The following is a 20,835-nucleotide window of genomic DNA, read 5'->3' on the forward strand; positions in this document are numbered from 1 at the left end:
AAATTGTGAGAACGCTTGTTATTGGTTGATATTTCATCGTTGGAACATATAAAAACACGTGAAAATATAAGGAGTGGTTGTATTCAAGCTTAGAGACACGAGGATTATGCGATGAATAGAAATTGCTGAACGCTAAAAGAATTCTTTTTCTTGGCCTTTTTTTGGACACCGACAACTATCTATAGAATAAGCGAAAGATCGCAAAGTCTCAACAAGTACAGGTTTTTCGTCAATTCTTTTCCGGAACTTCATGTTAACGGATTTGAATTCAAGGCAACAAAAGCGTTTTGATAGATGGCTGTTACGACAGAATGCAAAGGGAATGGAGACTGGGTCGAGTATGAATGGAGACTGGGTCAAGTATGAATGGAGGATGCTTCTTAATACCCATCACTGCCCAAATATGACCTCGAATAGGGAATTAATCATGTAGAGTTGATGCTTAGAAAGAACAAATGTAAAAAAGAACGAAACTAAAAAAGTAAGCTCAATTTTCTCCCAGTAACAAATTAACGAAGTAAATCATCTTGTAAACGAATTCTTTTCTGATATCAAAATAACGTAAATAAGGCAACAGAAAAAATGGACAGCCTTCTAAAACAGACACCACGCTACAATCAACGCATTTCTGCGTCGGAAACCTCTCTACAACGGACAAATTTCTAGAGCGGAAATCTCTTTACAAATACCAGCCCACAACAAAAACCTCTCTTCAACAGAAACGTCTCTATAACCCCTTTATTACAACAGACACATCTCTAGAAAAGACACCCCCATACAACGTAAAATTGTCCCACAAAATAATTATCAGCAGAGGTTTCATTGCAAATAAGATGAAAGGCCTATGTTGGGCTTTCTATACTCAAAATATATGAGGAGAACAAAAAAACACATTGTAAAGAAGAAACGATTCTTTGAACATGTATTTACCGTAACTGCTTCCGTTCTGAAATCGTCCCCACTGTCCGGCTCAGTCAGCTGCAGCAGAACCGGACAAACTTGTTCTTCGACGTCATCTCTTGTGATCAGGTCGTGTTCCATCAGCTGCAATAGCGATCCCTGGCTTGACTTACGGACCTTGAAAAAATAATAGTCAAAGCAGGCTGGGAAATGAAGATTATGATGAATCAGCAGAAAATCATGTAGTCATCTAGATGCTAGTTAGAAGACAGCTAAAGAAAAAGTAAGAATATTAGCAAAAATAGACCAAATAATTTGCGCTCCAACACTACATAACCGACTGATACTAATTCATGGTATTCTGTATCAAAGCCTACAAAAGCTATAACTAGGGAGAATTTAACTTAAGCAATCCCAAACAGGAAAATGTCGCGGACAGGCTCCTAGCTGATAAAAGATAAAGGCTGCATTTATTGTTTCTTTGCTATTTCAAAAACACGGTTCTTGTAAATTCCCTGCCGCTTGGTGCACTAGTCTTTCCAATTGCATTCTTCCTTCTTTAACTATGTATTATGCAGGAAGAATATCCACCAGATACGAGGATTTTCCCCCTTTCTACATCCATGAGTACTGTTACGCGCACCTACAATCACTGCCAAAATTACTTGGCACACCTAACACTTTGGGCTGTGCTTTTCTATTTTTCATTTGTTTTCTTGAATACTACCACTTCCGCCCCCTTTTCCCCCCAAAACAGTGTTGAGAGTATAGAAAAATATCAAACAATCCACAAGAAAAAGCGTACTCCATAGCCCCTTTCTTTTTTCTATAGTAAATCAACATTGTTCCTAGGAGGAGAGGGGGATGGCTGAATTTGCCTTTGAAAACCTACGTTAGTGTTCCAAGACTTTTGGCAGTGATTGTAGTCTACCTCAAAGCCATTATTACCAAAGAGAGCGAAACTGCAGCTTATACAGCAAACGGCACCGAAAAAACGACATTTAATGAAAATCAAGGTGGCTTTAGAATGAATCAGACAACGTATATGAAGATATAATAGTGGGTACTAATTGGAGTGCGATCAAGTCTAAAGAGTAAGAAACATCATTAACAGCCATACCTGGTTATGCTGATCGGTGAGAAATCGAACAACGATTGGCAAAATATATTTGGGGACCGTATCCATGCTTAGCTGTAACTCAGATAAGACAATGCAGACAGACGGCAGCTGCTCGACTAGTTCTGTCCTGACTGACGGCTCTGGAATGAATAAAAGGGGTATATTGAAAATATGGTACAGGGAAGAAGTTGCTTACGACAAAAAAAGTTCGCGAGCTGATCATGATAAAGCTACGATGCACCAATCTTACTTACTACCTGTCGCTAAAAGTATTTAAATTTATATATTATGTATAATATCTTGACTTCATATTTGACTTTATTTCATTTCATGGCTTTATTGCTCGAATATTGAATTCATGAAGACATAAAATTCGCAATTTCGTAAGGGATATGACCCTCCACGCGAAGGAGGTTGAAAAGTTTACCCGAAAGGTCTTTTGTGGTCGAATCCTTTTAATAGTTAAACTTCATATCGTCATAAATAAAAACATGCTTTATAATATCATTGGATCGAAACCTAATTCATTGGACTCAAATGGACTTCCCATTTTTCTTGCTTTGTTTCTGTCATTTTTTCAGCAACTGGTCAAAGAACTCATCTAACGCGTTGAGCTCTTTTAAAAAAATATTTCCGGGAACATTGGCTGCCCAAGACACTCAATTACAGTCTCACTGCAGCAGGAGAAAGGCTTGGAAGATCAAATTAACTAGTAGTGACTTCACAGAGAGAAGACACTGATGAGAAAGGAGAAAGTCGGCTTGGGACCAGAAGAAAAAATAATTTTTGGAAGAGATTGAGGGCATTTTAAGGTACCTACATTTAACCAGCTGCCACATTACGTACTGGTGACTTTAAAAAATATCGAATAAATAAATAAAAACATCGAATCACAAACCTATGTCTTCAGATAGATGGTGAATTATTTGTAAAACAGTATGGCAGTCTTTTTCTGTCGTAACCGTTTGCATCGTTTCCACGACATTTCTGGCCACCATTTGTCTGAAAGTGAATTTAATCTAGTTAGGGACAGCGTACTGGTTACGATAAGGGAAAGTAAAAGAAATTTTGTCTACTGTAAAAGTGCAATTAAGGGCCACAATAAATAAAAAGTGGTTGAAATACAAAATCTTTACATACAGTTAACCTTATAATTCGGTTTGGGAAAGCTACATGTCGAAACCATAAGCGTTGCTAGCATGCTATCAATTCCATTAGAATAAGCTCTTTAAAAATCCGGTCGACAAAACAGACTTTCTGCTACAAAGTACAGAATAAACTTGAATATTCCTTTGTGGGTGACACCGTGAACATTGATAGTTTTTGCCAGTTGAGAAAAAGAACAAAACAAGATAGATAATAATCAAACAATACAGCAAGGATAAATGGTCGTTAATTATTACATACGATTATGGACTGTGCAATTTCGCGCGGATCAAACCTACAACTTGACCTCGCAAGTAAATAATAAATAGCGATGCTGTAAGGAACTAACGATCAAGCTGGAAGTTTAAAAATACAGGTAGAATTTATTAATAAACACGAACAAGTCGAAACATTCAAGAGGTTGCTAACAGAAAACCATTTACGAGTTGGAACAGGCATGTCGAGGTTAAATATTTAGAAACCAAATCTTTTTTATGATAACATGTTATTCCGACGATCGAGAAGCAACAAAAAAATAAAAAAATTTAACAACCAGCTTAGCATAAATGTGAAACCCTGGAAACAACACACTCGTGAACAAATGTTTTTGTGATTATTTCTATTAATCAAATGTTTTTGCAAAGGAGTATTCTACGATCTAATGGAAATTTTACTTCATCGAACATAAAAAAAAATCAATTTATTTGTAGCATTACCCACATCGCAAGGCAAATTCGAAATTGAAGAAACACATCACCCCGGTAAAAAACCACAAAAAAAATAATCAATGAGAAAATATTGATCTAAATGTCAAAATGCGAAATTCAACAAGGCAGTAAACATGTCTTTAAACAGAAACTTCAATTACTTCTAACATAAGAAAAAAGTGAAGGAAGAGAATCATGCGAACACGACAAACACTGATTCAGTAAAAAAAGCGTTACCAGAGTTCCTGGTTGCAAAAAGTAAAAACCCATATGATAACGAAGCTACCTTTGTTGTTTGGTGAAAACGATGCATACTCGTGGATTCTTACTAGCAACCATCGTAGAGCTGGACCTCTGTACGGCACAGTCCATGCTTACGGTTTGTAAAACTATCAGCGAATACATTTTATTTACGCGACGTAAGCAAAATACAGACCTGATATCAACAAGCGTTTTGGTTTCGCAATGAATATTAATGAGCTCTTTCAAAGAGGCATCTGCTAGTGAAAGTAATATTCCCGACCCGACCCAGTTAGTTTTCGTAGACACGGAAAGGTTCATCTGATCAATTCTGATACCGCCAAAGTGCTAAATTCACGCACAAAACAGAGACTTTGCCCTGCAAAAACAACTGCGCACATTTTGAGATGCTGCCATAAATAAAATATGCTAAAAACATCCATTTTTGAAGTATCAACGGACAGGCAAAAAAGAAACATAGTTATTTCACTCGTTCCACTGCTACATGTAGCAATAGTTTCGCAGGTTTGATGACAGTGCTAAATATATGTCAGTTTTTAAAGAGCCCGGATAAATAAATGACAGGGGCAAAATTGACTCAGATCCGAGATGGGCACATATTTGGCTTGATGGACAGGCATAGGAGCCCGAGAGTAGAGACAGATCTGGAGCAAAAGTATATTAAGCGGAAATAGTAAAAACGCAATTATAACCATAGAATACTGTATTTTGTTCGCACGGTATCGAAGAAATGCATGTAAATAGTAGCCATTATAAATTTTAATTAAGTTGACAAGCTTTAAAACAAAACTCTGAAGACCCTCATTGAAATTCTTTGGCATTTTGTGTATACTTTGTGATCTATAACATTAGTTATAATGCCATGAAAACTACCCAAAACCATGATCGATCCAAACAAACAACTACCAAAGAAAGGGTTAAGAAAACTCCCTTACTTGGTCTATTTAGTCTTTATAGCAGAAATTGAAAATATTTCTGACAAGGCATCATATAAGATACCCCCACGAAAGGGCATCATAGAAGATACCTCACGAAAGGGCATCATAGAAGATACCTCGCGGAAAGGCATCATTAAAGATACCTCAAGGAAGTGATCTGAAAACGACAACTTACAAAAGAAGCTAAGAATCAAATAAAATGGAATACCTTGTTCGCGCACTCTAACCAGAAATCCAAAAAACATTGTTGCTTAACCTTGCTTCTACTTAAACGAAAGCAGTTGAATCGATCGATAGGCTTCACTTGCCTTTCGACCGCTTTCGAATGTTGAATGGTTAAACGTAATTGATTGTTACTGCCCATATGTTTGGCAAGGCATCATTTTGCGGTCATAGAAAAGATTGGAGCAAAGGGAAGCAAAGAGAGGACATTATTTATTGACTGGGAAATTGTATTTTATGGCTGTATTTTGCTTTAAGCATTTATTCGGATAAGAATATTAAAATTCAATGCGTAATTTCATCATAATAAAGCTTATGTTACGATGATGCTTGTGGTAATAAATGCTATACGAACAGAGTTCTTCACTCCATAGAAACCAAGGCAGGGAATAGAATGAGCATAAGCTATGGGCCTTTCCATTCAAAAGGGCCATCCAAGAAAATGAATCACGTGCTATTGTACTCTACATCCGCTAATCGCTCTTGACCAAATTTGACGCATGTGCGAAGGTAATCGAAGTTAATCGATTTTTGTCGATTCGAACGCGTCAGTGAAAACTGGTTTTCCGAGTGAAAACTTTAATTGAAAGCTTTATTCTTTAGAAAAAGGACATGGCTAAGCTAGGAACTGTATATAACCAGCTGTGGATCGTAATAGGCCAATCAGGAAATGGGCGAGCAAATGACTTTCAATGTTGCCCAGTCAGTACCACTTTCTTATTGAAAATAATGCCAATTAAGACATAGGGTGAAAACGGATTCCTTTTGTCTACACAATTGCAGTGGTGTGGAAATTTAAGAGCCCTTTTCATGGTTCTCCGTAGCTAACGTCGACTTGTTTGGTGACACTAGTCTACAAAGAACTGGATCCAATTAAGGCGACGAGATTCAAACATGAGAGAAGACGCATGCGAAAAAACCAATGAGAAAACGACGCCTACTCTGAACTGTGCTGTTTGAGAAACTCAACCTGCTATACCCCGCAATGTTCAATGGGAGAGTGTGGGTGTTTCGGTTTCTTTGGCAAAGGGTCTTACGACAGGTGCCATTCCCGGTAGGCGCTTTGCAATAACATCGACCAGGACGCGTTTTCCTACAGTAGCTTCAAACTCTAGAAAAAACAGGTTTCAGTTCAAAGTCCTATGTACAAACCAGACAGACTAGTCATGTAATGACCAACTGCAGCACGAATATATGGCGATATTCTCAAGATCCAGAACATCTGCAGCAGGTCACAGGCGCAAAGCGCGGAACCAGCTTCTTTTCCTTTTAATCGAACAATTTAAAACATTAATAAATTAAGGACAACAACGGTGATAGGAGAACCAACATACTGAAACACTGAAAAGAGCATGATTGAATTGGTTGTCGCGGCGAAATAAAAAGCTCGTATACCTTACTTACCAGCAAGAGTTACCTGGTGGAATATGCGAAGCGTTGCGCAACAGAGACAGAGAGAAACAACTTCTGCTTATACATATACAGCAATTAAGCAGAGCCTGCGCTTTTCGTTTTTGCAGACATTTTCCAGATCATCTTTGAACTTGTGTTTTTTGCAAGATGTATTTCAAGAAAGGGCAAAGAGCGACAAAAAGAATGCAAAGTAAAGAGTTTCGCTTCAAAATATCTCACTTGCGAAAGACTTTAGTAGAAGCTAAGTGAGCAGATAATACACGCGCCTATGATGATTTGCACGAATTAAGCATTACTCAAGGACATATCAAACGAAGGTACGTTTTTTATTCGTTTATGAAAGCTCTTGGAGACAAAAGGCAAGGGTGTAGAGCTAGGGGCACTCAGGAGGGCTGAGCTCCAAAAATTGGCAAATTTCTACTTTTGCTATTGTTTTTCACAACATTTTGTTTAAGAGCCCACCTTACTACTTTGGCAGCACTACACAACTGACAAAAGGGTACATTTTTCTACCTTGAGACACCTTTGTAAGATGGGCAATGGAAATATCAGAGTTCTTAACAGAGAAACCTTGTCATCATCTCTACATTTAAAAACCTGAACGACGACTTCCAATTTTTGCCACTGTGGGAAGAACTTGGAATTCTGATTCAAATGCATTAATCCTCAGTTGAAGAATAACTGTGACTTTATGAATATTAGCTTCTCCGACTGGGTTAAGAATTTTTCAAGCTGCACTTTCCCACAAGAAAAAACACTTAACAATCAAAAGTTCCGAACTTAAAAATGGCCAAACATTCATCATAGCTCCAATCAAAATATCTTTGTTTAGAGATAAACAGAGTTCAAGAAAAACACAGGCATTTTAGCTAGTGAAAGTTGAGCATTACGGTCGACTGATTGACTCAAGTCAGCAGGTAGTTAAAAGTTAGTTTACCTAGTGTTGCACTGTGGCTGTTTCTAAACATATTTGGATGACCCAAAAATCCCCTAGTAACCCTGACTCAAGTGACTGGCCAAGGACCGAGATATCGGGGGGCAGGGGGAGGGCCTTGGCCCCCCCAAAATCTTAACTGGTATAAAGAAAATGTTTTTATTTTGTAAAATATGGCTGTTTTTACACTTATTGATCAGGGCTGCCCCCCCACCAAACAAAACGTTGTATCTCGGTCTTTGTGACTGGCACATGGTCTAAGTGCCCCCCTTTCCCCCTACAAGTTAACCTTACAACAGCTCTAAGACCTAGAGACAAAGAGCAATGCTTGCTGGTACCCATGAATCAAAATATTGAAAATCAAAACTAAGATAAACTCTTTATCTGAATATAAAAAAATGAGTAAAATAACAAACCTTGTGAAGATGTTCTCACTTATGCAGTATTTTTTCATCTTCTCAACAGGGCTTAGTAGGTCGTCTGGATTGACTTGGTCAAGTATTGAAGGCTCATAGTACCCACCATAGTCTAATAAAATGAATAACTGGAAAAATTAGGACAGCTTCAAAAGAGATGTTAATGATCAGATAAGCATTAAAATTTGGCAAGTATGCAAACTGAGATGATACAAACATGAATAAAATTGAGAAATGAAAGAAGAAGCCTGTTATTTCAATCACAAAAAATACTTTTGTAGTGTGACAAATTCTTTAAACTTTGTGTACGTTTTTTTAAGCAACTAATGTAAATTGGGAGTAATTGATAGATAGAAATAATGTTAGATTGAAATATAGCAACGCAAGCAATGAACAACTGTTTCTGCATCCAACATGATAAGTATCTTGAATGGTCCTCTTTATTATGTGTGGCACCCCATTTAAATATGAAAACGTGAATGAAGTGACAGGTTCCAAATATAAACAATAATGCAGCTTAACAATGAGAAGGGGAACTCTCAAGGGAAATATGAATTTGTTTGGATTAAAGAGGTTTTGACTTACCAAGGTTTACACCCGAAAATTAAAATTTGCTCCCAAATACCATAAAGTATATATCCGGACAAGAAAGGTAGCAATAATTTACTTCTAGGAACAATATTCATATTGGAGAGTTGCCCATTTCAATTAATACTTAGTACTATTTGGTTATTTAGGAAATAGAGCACAGATTGGCAATTATTAGGAGCTTTACCCCCAAGCTGGCTTAACTGATTCAAGTAAGCGGACCTATTTGTTCAGGGAGTTAGAAATCTGATTGATAGGTCTGTTTGTCAAGGTGTTTGACATATCCAGAGATTGTCTTATTCAAAACTATTTTTGGGTATAAAGGATATCTAAAAAAGGAAGACAGAGAAGGTTTAAGAATAGAGAAGCTTTAATTAAGTGGAAACTTAATTGTCAAAATAAAGCATTATGCAGTACATCACATTATCAACAAATGCTGTCTGCTTTTCCAATTTCACTGACATGTTGGTTATTCATAATGTTGTGAACTTGGTAATTGTTGTATAAAAGTGCACTTTTATTTTAACATAGCACCTTTGATGTTTAAAATTATCCTTCTTCTTTCTAAGATTGCTTGGATTCGTTTTACAAAGCATTTATCTTCTTCTAAATTTGCATATATTTAGAAGAATATTGAGTTTCTTCATATATTTTGAGGCAGATAGTTCACATGTTATTTTGTATGATCAATAATGATCATATGATCATCCTTATGCAAGAAACGCATGATACTATCAATTATATCATGCGAATATTTTGCTGGCATTGTTATTTGTTCCACTTCCATGAACCTGAAGTAAGTAAATCTAAACTGAAGACTTTTACACTTCCAGGAAAGAAACAGCAACACTACATATCATTCAAAAATAGTTTATTAAGTCAAACAATAACCCTGACATTTATCAGCAGTAATTGGTCAATGTATTTAAGTCAGCTCAGTATTGCCCTGTCAAGTCTGCTCTGAATTGGGCTGTCAAGTGTCACTAATTGACATCACTCTGGCATATCTATATCTTACTGTGAGGCATTTTCAATGCTGGAAGAACAATGTTTGTTTAGAACCAAAGTGTGGATTTTCCAAGCTTAAATATTTCTGAGAGTTATAAGCAAGTCAAATAGAAATACCTTCCTTCTTTTTTCATTGAAATAACTGTTGAATATTTTTTGGGTATGCAATAGAAAGAATGAAACAGCAAAGCAATGGGAGAATCATTTAATAAGACAAACAAACTAATTTGAAACATTAAAACAGATCATTTCAAATCAAATTTGAAACCATATCAAAGTAACCTTTTTTTAGTCAGACTTATAATGAATCAACAGCAGGAAAATAACTCAGATCCCACATGGTTACTCACAAGGTCTATATGGCAGGTTTAAAGGAAGTTCCTATAAAATGGGGGCCACACCTTTTGGAACAGCACTTCACCAAAATGGTCATGGTCGCCATTCACCAAAATGTTCTGATAAAACAGGCACAATAAACCTGCTAAAACAGTACTTGCAAATATTGGCGACCGCCCCCCCCCCAATACTTTAGAGAACAATGGTCTTTTGTTCTAAAACAATGGGAAATGTGACGTCATCTTATTAAAACAATAGGCTTGCCCCCCCAATATTTGACCAAGTGTCCGCCACTGGACAAAACCAGAAGACGAGGTCCCCTGCGAGCAGAAGCAGGACAGCGCAGAAAATTTTTGCAACCACACTCTTCAGATTAGCTTAAAAGGCATTATTTCAGAATATTACCTGCAGTCATTTTGTGCAATCTTTTGAAGTATTTTACTATTTTTAGGCATTTTTTTGCTATGTTTGATTAATTTCATTCTCAAAATAGAATTCATTACTTTATGTTGCCCCAAAGACCTTGAGGCCCTGGGGCAATTTGCCCTCTTTTTGACAGCCCTGTCTACATCCTGCTCAATAAGAGTGGAACTGGAATTTCCCACATACATAAGAAGAAGGGGCATTATCTAACACACAAAAAGAAGAGTTGGTTAAAAATAGAGACAGAGTAATATTCATTAATTTGAAATTAAAATAGAGCTTTGAAGGTGCAAGCAATGTAACATACTGCTTGTAACTCAACTTGCAAATATGTCACAGTATGTGAGCCTTTTGGGTCCCAGTATGCATCAACAAATGGATTGCTTAATGATATTTATTAAAGTTATGCAGGGCTCTTTGGCTAAGAAATCAGCTGGTAAGACAGGTCTTTAATATCCTTTGCATTAAACAAGCCATTTTGCAGAAATTATTAATGTGAATAGTCGACAGGTTGATAAAACATATGCCAGAATGCTCCTCAATGAAATTATCGCTTGTGCAACCTGCAACCTGCAGTAAGTGAGTATTTATCAATTGTTTACAAAATTCACCTTAATGAGGTGGTTAACTTTGTGAATAAAATATTCAAACTAGGTCATATCTGTCTTATCTATTTCAAGATTCTAATAATCAGCAACATTAATATGTGAATTATAAATGGCTATGATTCTTGCTTACTAGAATTGCAAACATAGAAATGAAACATAAAGACATATGAATTTATATGCATATGCTAGGCACATTGATTCCCATCAAGCAAAAAGAGCAGAACAGATTACTTATAAATCTCTTTGAACAAGGACAGCTCTCAGAGGACTTAAATTGTGACATGTTGATGAAAGAAATTAGTTAATTTCGTCAGTATGTCAGTTTTCTATAGGTCAGGATTTCTTTACCATTTGGACCACTGGTTACAGGCACAAATTTTATGTCTGGAACTCTTGAAGAAACTCATAGCTCTGTCAATATTTGCATGAAAAGACTACTGACAAATGCTTATTTTTAAAATCATTAAGTATATAATTGATAGCTCAATCTTCAATTATCTGAAATGATTGCATTAAAAATTTCAATGATCTAAAAAGAAAATCTCCTAAACTTCCCAAACAGCCTAACAGCTTTACAAACACAAAATGTCAATGTGGTTTAAAAGGCTTTTTGAAAAGACATAAAAAATCTTAGTAAAAATCATAGGATTTAGCAATCAGATAAGCAAGTTTTGCAACATGCACAATTGAGATTAAACTTGTGCTTGGCTTAGTGATAGCACCAACTCTGTTGCAAATACTAAAACATTTACAGTGGAAACTTCAAAGACATTTTAGCAATAAATTCATTTCATCACAAGAGGCTTTGAAATACCTTTATTTTAAACCAAGAATATCTGTACTAAACTTACATCTTTACTATACAAAAGGGGCTTAACTATATCTTCTTGTTCCTTTTCAAGAGTTTGGGGCTTCAGCCTGCCAATAATTTCCAAACATACCTTAACCCTTAAATAAATCATTCTTGCCCAAACGTATTGAAAAATTGGAATCTTCAAAACATCCAACCTCCCCCTCCCAAATATATTTCTTTGATACCACATGATTTGAACAAGGTAATATGACACAAGTGTATAAGATTTCAGCAGGAAAAGAGGCAATATATTTCAGTTTGAATATTAAGAAGAACAAAAATATCACTTTGTTTTTATTTGTTTGAAAGAATAATGAAGTTGAAATGAACTGGAAAGTCAAATGGATAACTGCAAATGGAAAACACAGGTGCAATATAGCACTATTAAAACATTTAATGCAACAAAAATTTACCTTGGCAGAAAAGAGAAATTGAAACTGGTCCAATCCTTATAGAATTTCAACTTAAAAACTTTTAAATCGCAACGGAAAATCCAATTACGATTCTACTAACCAGAACTACTTAATCATAAGAATCCTGTCTTATTTCCAAATGTTATCCAAATCTTGTTAATTAAAATTTGCCAAATGAAAAGCTGCGCAGATGAGATTAATACACCTTACTTGCATCATTTCTTAAAACCTGACTAGATTTGGAACTGGAGTTACACTGGAGGTAAACTGCCCGGCTATAGCCTTACTCCAGAGGGGGTGGTCCCGTAAAATTATTACAAATCGGCTACAACGTGTTTGATCATGTAGTTTCGTTTCCCCAAGTATAAAAACTGTAATCAAACTTAATTTCCGCGGAATCCTTCCATGTTGGAAGGGAAGCAAACAATAACTTCTTTATAGCTGAAGCATTCAATTTTTTGGAAGTGGAGACATCGTGATAACGATCGCCGCTAGGCCACAAGTGAGAGGCATTAAAACAACTAAAGTACACCGTGCTTCGTATATAAATACAAAACAGCACGATATTGTTCCAATAGAGTTTAATTGAGGTTCTAGAAAGCTCAACAAGATCTAACACAAAAGAAAACCGTAACTACGTTTTAAAAATTCGAGCTTACCGTTACTGTCGTAGTCTCCTTGGTCGTCGTCATCTTCACTCCGATAAACTGGCAATATAGAGCTTATATCTGCACAAGAAGGACATATTTGTTCACATATAGATTGAAAAATATTCAAAGCGAACAACAGATTTACTACAGAATGTCAAAGCAGACAACAACCGACCGGAAAGGCGTATTTTATCAAGACGCGAAACGGTACACTTACCCGCCATCTTGAAAAGAGTGACGACATGAATGAGGCAAGACTATGGGTGCTTCTGGTATGCGGCCTTCTTGGTTGGGGTGCGAGACAAAATATTTTAAGAATTTCGGCCTCGAGAAAAGTCTGTCGGCCAGCGATTTAATTTATTTTGCTTTTAATATCAAAGCTAGAGTTGAGACAAACATAGAAGTAAACAAGAGCTTTTTGGCTAAAATAGACTGGGTTCTTTTCAGGTTTCTTTTTCATGCAACGTTTTCAATTTTTTCTAACCACATTAATCACTTTAATGCTATACAACCCTTTCACAACTAGCTTTTTCCCTTACAGTAAAATATAGCAAAATTGGTTTAAGGTCGTTGCCATGGCAAGCGTTTGCGATGAAAAACCCACTTGACAAAAATTCCTTTACAAAAACGAATTCAAGTTTCTCTTTGCACTTTCTACTTCCTGAAGATATATCAAAGATCCTTGTTCTCACATATACCGTAAATCCTCGAATTGCCCCCCCCCCCTACCTAGAACTAAAAACTGTCAATAAGCCTCTCCCTTCGAATAAGCCCCCTACTGCTACAATAAATTCTCAAATTGGACCCCTCAATTTGATGATTTTTGCCATCTGAGGTTGCCTATGGCGTTTTATTGAGTCACCACAACAAATTCATACTTTTGATAGTACTTAATTAAATGCTCGTAAAAAATATATGCTAAAATAAACGAGGTCTTTTAATAATGTTTTCTTAAAGTCTACAGTAATTTTATTAGCCCCCCGGATAAGCCCCCCCTGAATAAGCCCCCATTCAAAAATATCGAAAATAAATAAGCCCCCAGGGGGCTAATTCGAGGGTTTATGGTACATTACATCAAAGAGCTTAAAACTGACGCATGTCATGCTATCAAAATCAAAAAGGAAAGTATTTTATCAAGGCCTTGGACAAAGGGGGGCTCAGGGGAGCATGCCCCTAATTTTTTTGCAGAACAATAGAGCAAATTTGCAAAGAATCTCCTTTCCTCCCCCCCCCCCCCCCTCTCCTCCACTTTCCAACCTGCGTCAGAGCCCATGTTTATGGCCAGTATTCTTGCTTGATGAACTATTTCTATAGTTTCATTATTGTAAACAGTTTCCAAAAATTCAAAAAGATCCATGTTTTCTTTGAAAAACACTTTAAAATCATCAATCAAAATTCTGAATGTGTCTGATGATCAAAATTTTGTCAAGTCAAATGACAAGATGTGGATAACCAGATAAGAGAGCATATTAACAACTTGGCTGTTGAGGCCAATGGCAACAAGGCTCCTTTTAACTCAAGTTGCCCCTTTGGTTAAACCTAGGTGAATCAGAGGCATTCATTTCAAAAGTCAAGAAATCAATAGGACATTTTCACCACAAATAGACTTGAAAAAGTGTGAGCTGTCGGAGCTTCGCTACTAGAACCCACTGCTCTTGCTCCTGGAACCCATTAAATGAGCCTTTGAGGTTTGCTCAGGAAACCACTGGATGTTAACTGCCCTACTGAGATTTTCCTTGCTCCATCCAGATTAAACAACTTCCTTCTGATAGAATTCCTAATTACTACCTTCCTTCTTTGGTTTGTTTGACACAAGATGTTTATTGCAAGAATTCAAAAAGACAAAATAATTCCAAAGATATTGTGGACAAGAATCAACATTTGCAATTCAAGATTTTCTCCATCAAAAACATTTCACAAAACTTTATTATCTGTGGAACTTTATAATCTAAATTAGCAACTCAACTTTGACAAAAAACAAAAAATAATTTAAATAATAAAAATGACGTTGAAAATTAAATATATGATTAATATTTTTCCAAAGTGTGAAATGACTATCCATCCCAAGTTTATTTCCATTTGTTCTAAACTCAACATTACAGCAGTTTAGTTCAGTTCATTGAATGTACTTTTTTCAGCTTCAAAATGGCCAAGGATGGATACAAACTAATATATTCTAGAAGATTTGTCTAACCGCTCAACTTTTTCTTAACTTCCTCCTTCTACCTATTTTTTTAAATAAATTGTTCTGTAATCCTCAAGAAGGTATCTCAAATACAATCAACATTGAAACTAGGACCTAAAAACAGCAGATTCTAATTCATCATGAGCAAAATTCAAATTAGTGATAAAAAACTATGGAGCTACTGAATCTGGTGTCATTGAGTGTACAAACTTGTATTGATTCATCAATGTTCATTTTTCATGGGAAAGGGATGGAGGAAATACCCCTAATTCAACATAGTCATCTACAATTTCTCGTAAATACTCCACTTTAACATTTGGGTACTCATATTTGAAGCCAAGTGACTCTATTTTTGATCCTTCAATGTGGAGATTGTTATTGTAGAGCAGCTCTTGATCCAAGTATGGGCTTAGAGGTGTATTGGCAATCTTGTCCCTAGTGCATGCCTCAGACCATGGAGCCAAGTGTTTTTCGTTAGAATCTTCTACCATACCAGACATATTAAGCTTTGCCATATTTGAGATCACTGAACCAAAAAAGTCATAAGAGATGTTGAAAATTTGGCACACCAAATCACTTATTGAGCCTTGTGTTGATTCACTTTTGTCAGAAAGGTTGTAAATCTCACCACTTCCTCCTTTTTCGAAGAGGAACCAGATTGCACGAGCTACATCTTTCACGTGTACAGTGTTCATTTGGAGGTCCTTTGACCAAAGGAGCTTCATTTTTTCACCTAGCTGTTTATACACAGCACCAACGATTAGCCTAGGCGTCAATCCATCGACATCACCTATCCCATAGATAATAGAAGGTCTTAGGATAATATAATTTAGTCCTTCGATTTTTTTCAGCTCTTCCTCAACCTTGTATTTGTATTTAGCAACAAGGGTCCATGGCGACACTTTGGAGTTTTCGGCACTTGCCTTCTTGTCACTTGAGTACACCTGCCCTGACGAAATCTCTATATATTTCTTTACCTTCAATTCTGCAGCCTTCTTTGCACAATTAACTTCCAGCTGTAACACGCCTTCCTTGTAAACCTCTTCAGCTTGGCCATATTTAATACCTACGCCACAATTAACAACATAGTCAAAAACACCTTCTTCAAGCACGAACGCCCGCTCGATGTGACTTGGATTGAGAAGATTGGCCTGACGAAATTGAACTCGATCGTCTTCGAAGATTTTCTTATGGTGGCTATTGAGCCATGCTGTTTGGGGTGGCATTTTGTCTGCTACACGAACTATGCTGGCCAGGTTGTTCTCTATCAAATATGCAACCAAATTGCGCCCAATAAAACCACATCCACCGAGAACAAGAACTTTTGCTTCAGCCATAATGTGAAGTGATAGGCCCTTCAAATCCACTTCTAAACAGAAAGGGTGTGTTGTTTACTCTCAATGACCAAAGATGCCTTGAATATGTCACAATGACAGCGTAAATATTTCGCTAGTGTGAAAATGTGATCTTTCCGGCGTGCTCTTTCGATCTGTTCTTGCTGAACTGGCTTCACCAGCCTCACTTCCCCGTAGCAACGTGAGGGAGAGTTCTCCTCGACAACCCGCCTTCTCAGCAGCTCTGCCACACCTCATTGGGACAGACTCAAAAAGCCCTCGTTAGATCTAAAAATTTTGTTGAATTAATTTTCGGTAGAAAAAATTTGGATCATATTTTTACCATTATTAGGTTTAAATTGAGGCAAAAACTTTGGTAATTTTGAGGGAGACAAACAAATTCGCTGAATATAACCAGGGACGTCACTTCACTAATTTATTGGGGGGGGGGGGGGGTGTAAACACTATTGCCCTGCAAATTTTTTCCTGTAAAACAAATATAGAAGTACTGTACTTATGTAAGTACTGTGCATATATTACATAAGTACATATAAAATTTTCAAAAAGCAACACAAACTAACAATTGCAATAAAAAAAGTCAATAATTAGTCTACTTTCACACTAATCTTCTTAATTGAAATTCTTCTCATTTTTTTTTCATGCCATACTTTTAATACTTTATCAAGTGGGATAGTGTCTGTTAGGTCTTTCTCACAAGCAAGTAGAATGAGATCATTCAATCGTTCATCTTTCATCCTTGATCGCAGCAAATTTTTAACAATCTTAAGTTTGCTAAAGGTTCGCTCGTCTTTAGCCACAGACACAGGTGCTGTAAGAAGAAGGATGTAGCATTTGTAAACCGTTGGGAAAAGTCGTCTATTTTCAAATAAAGATTTGGCAGCCTCTTTGACGGAAGTTGGCTGGATCTGTTGCTGTTCAATCATTGACCTGAAAACATCTAGCGCACATAATATAACTCCTGCTTCAATATGAAAGCCCGGTGGGAAAAGCTTGCAAAGATCGTGGACTGTTTCTGGGTTTATCGTTTTGAGTGGTGGCTGCAACGCCATTGCCAATGGCTCAATTTTTTTAAGCATGCATTGACATTTTCACCATACTCTGCTATCAGAGAATCGAGAACAACACACATTTCTTTTCTGTAGAAGGAATTAAATTTAAATTCCGCTGATGTTTCTGGACCGTTGTCAATCTTTCTTGGCAGCAACCTGAGTCAATGTTTTCTACTAAACTCAGCCGCTGAATCTATTCCATGCTGTTTAGCGCACTCATTTTTAGCATCCAACTCTGCATCCATAGCCTTGTTATCAATGCGAATCTTCTTAAGATTTTCTAATGTTGCTTCAATTAACTTCATCGCATCTAGGATGTTAAGCTCTTCTGCTTGGAGTTGCATCATCAAAATTTTTGTTTTCTTCATAATTAATCTCATGAAAATCAATGCAAAAAGAAAGTCAAATGACTGACACTTTTTCTTTATGTCTTTACCCTTCACTTTACCCTTCATTTCTGTGCTGTCGTCACTGACAACTTTGTCAATTGCTTTGGGTATGCTTTGTAAACTTCGCCACACTGCTTCTATTGACTCTGAAGAGTAGACCCATCTCGTTTTAGACATGTTGCGGAGTTTCAAGGAGTACTCATCAACTTCTTGAACTTCTTTATTGTAAATTTTGTTTCGTTTGGAGCTGGCACTGGAGAAAACATATATATCTTGAATATTATCGTACATCAACGTAATTATGGCACTTTGTTTTGCAAAATGCTCTTTGAAAGTATTAGATCGATGCCCTTGACATGGAATGTACGGGACTGGTCTTTCAAGAATATCTTGTAGAACCCCCTGTGCCCCTGCAATTCTCCCAGACATATTATTTGCAAAACAGTATGTTTGGAAGCAGAGATAATTCACATTAATTTCATTTGCTTCCAGACACGTGAGAATACATTCTGCTGTCTTATCTCCATGTTTGTCATTGCACTCTTTCATTTCCACGACTCTCTCGCGCGCAATTCCTTTCACCAATATATCTTGCAGCCACAACCATTTGATCCTTGTTGCTAACATCGGGTGTTGTATCGGCCGAAACCGACAACATTTTAGCACACTTAATCTCATCTTTTATTCTTTCTCCAACATTCTCCCCCAAGATCTCTAAAAGATCATTTTGTGAACTAGAATCATGTATTTCGTACTGAAAGGCTTCAATCGTTTGCTATCAAGCCATTCTTTCATCTGTAGACAGTGCCTGGACAGAAGATTCACAAACTGGACAAAATTGCCGTTCAGGTCTCCTGCGGTGCCTCTGAAAGCAATTCCTTGCCTTGCCAATGTTCTAGCAATATCAAACAAAATCTTCATTATCGATTTGCATTTTTCTTCGTCATCCTTCTCCTGAATGATGATGTCCTTCAGATGCCTATTCATTTGAATGTCAATATGTCCTTGTTCGACTGAAAACCTAGCAAAATCAGCCAGTGCTGCTTGGTGTGCTTCAGAAGAAAAATGCTGAGCAAGTTTGCCTTTTTTCCCAGTTCCAACACTTTTCATTTTATGCCATGATGCGATACCGTTTATCCAAGCAGTGTCACTTTTTCTTCACGAGGGGCACGGAAATAAGAAACTCACTTTACAATACCACAACAAATCGGAAAAACTAACATATGTTTTGGATTTGATAAGAAAGTAAAATAAATTAAGATATTTTATGAAACTTCATTTCTGATCTCTTTTGCCCTGCGAGAACTACTAATTCATTCTGCTTTGCCCTGCGAAATGCTGTTTTTCAGGATTGGGGGGTGAAACATCCCCCCAAACCCCCCCAATAGTTGCGTCCCTGAATATAACATATGGGCGCTCATTGTGAGGCCCTTCCAGCCTTTCAGAGACGGGACAGAATTTGGCCACATTTAAATTAGTCTTTTCTTTATTTACTTGGATTTAAAGGGTACAAATTAAGACGAATGGGCATCATTATTAATTTATTAACAATGGGCATCATTAACAATGTAGCCTGTGTCCCAGACCCCTAACTTGAAAGTAAACCTCAAATGTCTGGATCAACATTCGTTTTCTATGCATTTTCTATATGCAATATGTATCCCTTACTGTTTCTGGTTTTCCTTAAACAATAACCAACAGAATCTCAAGTTCACTATTATTTCTTAATTGTCTCCTCCCCCATGAGTTTAGAAACGAAATGGCTTCTGAGATTTCGCAGTGAACATTTTATGGTAGATATTTGTTTTGAATAGTAATTCTAAGTTGTTAAAAATGAACTTGTATGAATTATCGACAAGATAAGGTTTTATCTTATCAGAATTGAAAATGCAAATCCTTCCCGTACTCTGAGGTTTACAAGAAAACATTTTGTTTGTGTAAAATCGAAAAGTAAGCGATTCTTCTGGTGGTCGAACAATTTTCCTGGATAAAACTTAGGTTTCAAACGGTATTCATTGGATTCGTTTTAGTTGCCCTTCTTCCAGAAAATTAATGGGAATAAAACTGTTTAATAAATTAATGGGCATTTTCTCCCTACTTCTCTTTATTGTCTTCGGCAAAAGCTATCTAATGGTACTATTACTACGTCTGTTTTGCAGATTCCCAAAGACCCAATGATGTTAGCTATTATTGTGGGGATCTTCAGATCTTGCTCTGTGGCCTTTCATTATCTATTTTCTTTCTTTGTGCCTCCAAGGAGGCATCCCAATTCTCCTGCTGTGCTCAAAAACACTAACATTGCTTCCGCAAAAGGGACCAAGAGTAACCTCGTATTCAAGCGGTAAAAGTGACGTAAGATCTGAAAACTGTCTGCTTTAACAACCCGATGCTTATAAATACACAGTCTATCAATGAACAACCATTATTGAAAGGTTTTTTGATCATCTTAGCAGTAAGACTTGTCCTTCTTTTCTTTTAATTCGCCCTTCTACCAAATTCTGCTTTGGAAACGCTTTTTGTAAAGACGCAAATTAGGTACCAGGCTTTTCGCTTCCAAATCAACTATGACGATGGATAGTCCTTCATTGATATGACGTCAAATTACGAACAATCTGTAACTTATCATCTTTGGTTAACATTTTTAATCAGTTGAGTTGTGAACGTCGGTTGAGAAGGATTGACAATGTTGTCGAAGTTTTTTCACCGCTCAACAGCGAGTACGAATGAAGACGGCTTAAACCTTTGGGATCTTCCAAGGTAACACCGAGCCGCGTACAAGAACAAGATTCAGAAATTGCAAAGTCTTTTAAAGAAAAGACGAGTTGATATCAACAAGAAGGATGTCGAAGGACGGTATGTTCTTCTTAAAAGTTTTTAACAATAGGATGTCTTAATATTTAGAGAACTAACTAATTAAAGAA

General features: G+C 36.8%; 2 protein-coding genes across 3 annotated transcripts in view; both read right to left on the reverse strand.

Moving 5' to 3' along the window:
- Window positions 1–13,240, reverse strand: part of LOC135690736 (serine/threonine-protein phosphatase 4 regulatory subunit 1) — a 31,013-nt gene extending 17,773 nt beyond the window's left edge. Inside the window, exons 1-6 of one of the 2 annotated variants that reach the window (XM_065208382.2) lie at window positions 13,154–13,240; window positions 12,946–13,014; window positions 8,058–8,169; window positions 2,919–3,022; window positions 2,021–2,160; window positions 931–1,077 (exon numbers count right to left, since the gene is read on the reverse strand). In XM_065208382.2, coding sequence (XP_065064454.2) covers window positions 931–1,077; window positions 2,021–2,160; window positions 2,919–3,022; window positions 8,058–8,169; window positions 12,946–13,014; window positions 13,154–13,160 — 579 coding nt within the window. In that variant the 5' untranslated portion in view covers window positions 13,161–13,240. The remainder of the gene's footprint in view (window positions 1–930; window positions 1,078–2,020; window positions 2,161–2,918; window positions 3,023–8,057; window positions 8,170–12,945; window positions 13,015–13,153) is intronic. The other variant, XM_089115075.1, reaches the window with a different exon arrangement.
- Window positions 13,241–14,844: 1,604 nt separating this feature from the next.
- Window positions 14,845–16,632, reverse strand: LOC135690743 (uncharacterized). Its single transcript, XM_065208390.2, has one exon. It carries the CDS (start codon window positions 16,456–16,458, stop codon window positions 15,352–15,354), a length of 1,107 nt encoding a protein of 368 aa, XP_065064462.1. The 5' UTR covers window positions 16,459–16,632; the 3' UTR covers window positions 14,845–15,351.
- Between the last annotated feature and the right edge of the window lie 4,203 nt (window positions 16,633–20,835).

Source organism: Rhopilema esculentum, chromosome 4, assembly GCF_057945365.1.
Source record: "Rhopilema esculentum isolate cy_ngs chromosome 4, ASM5794536v1, whole genome shotgun sequence".
Taxonomy (NCBI): domain Eukaryota; kingdom Metazoa; phylum Cnidaria; class Scyphozoa; order Rhizostomeae; family Rhizostomatidae; genus Rhopilema; species Rhopilema esculentum.

Bases quoted from the DNA above. Each gene is read 5' to 3' on its own strand.
- LOC135690743 (XM_065208390.2), bottom strand. From the start codon at position 16,458: ATGGCTGAAGCAAAAGTTCTTGTTCTCGGTGGATGTGGTTTTATTGGG.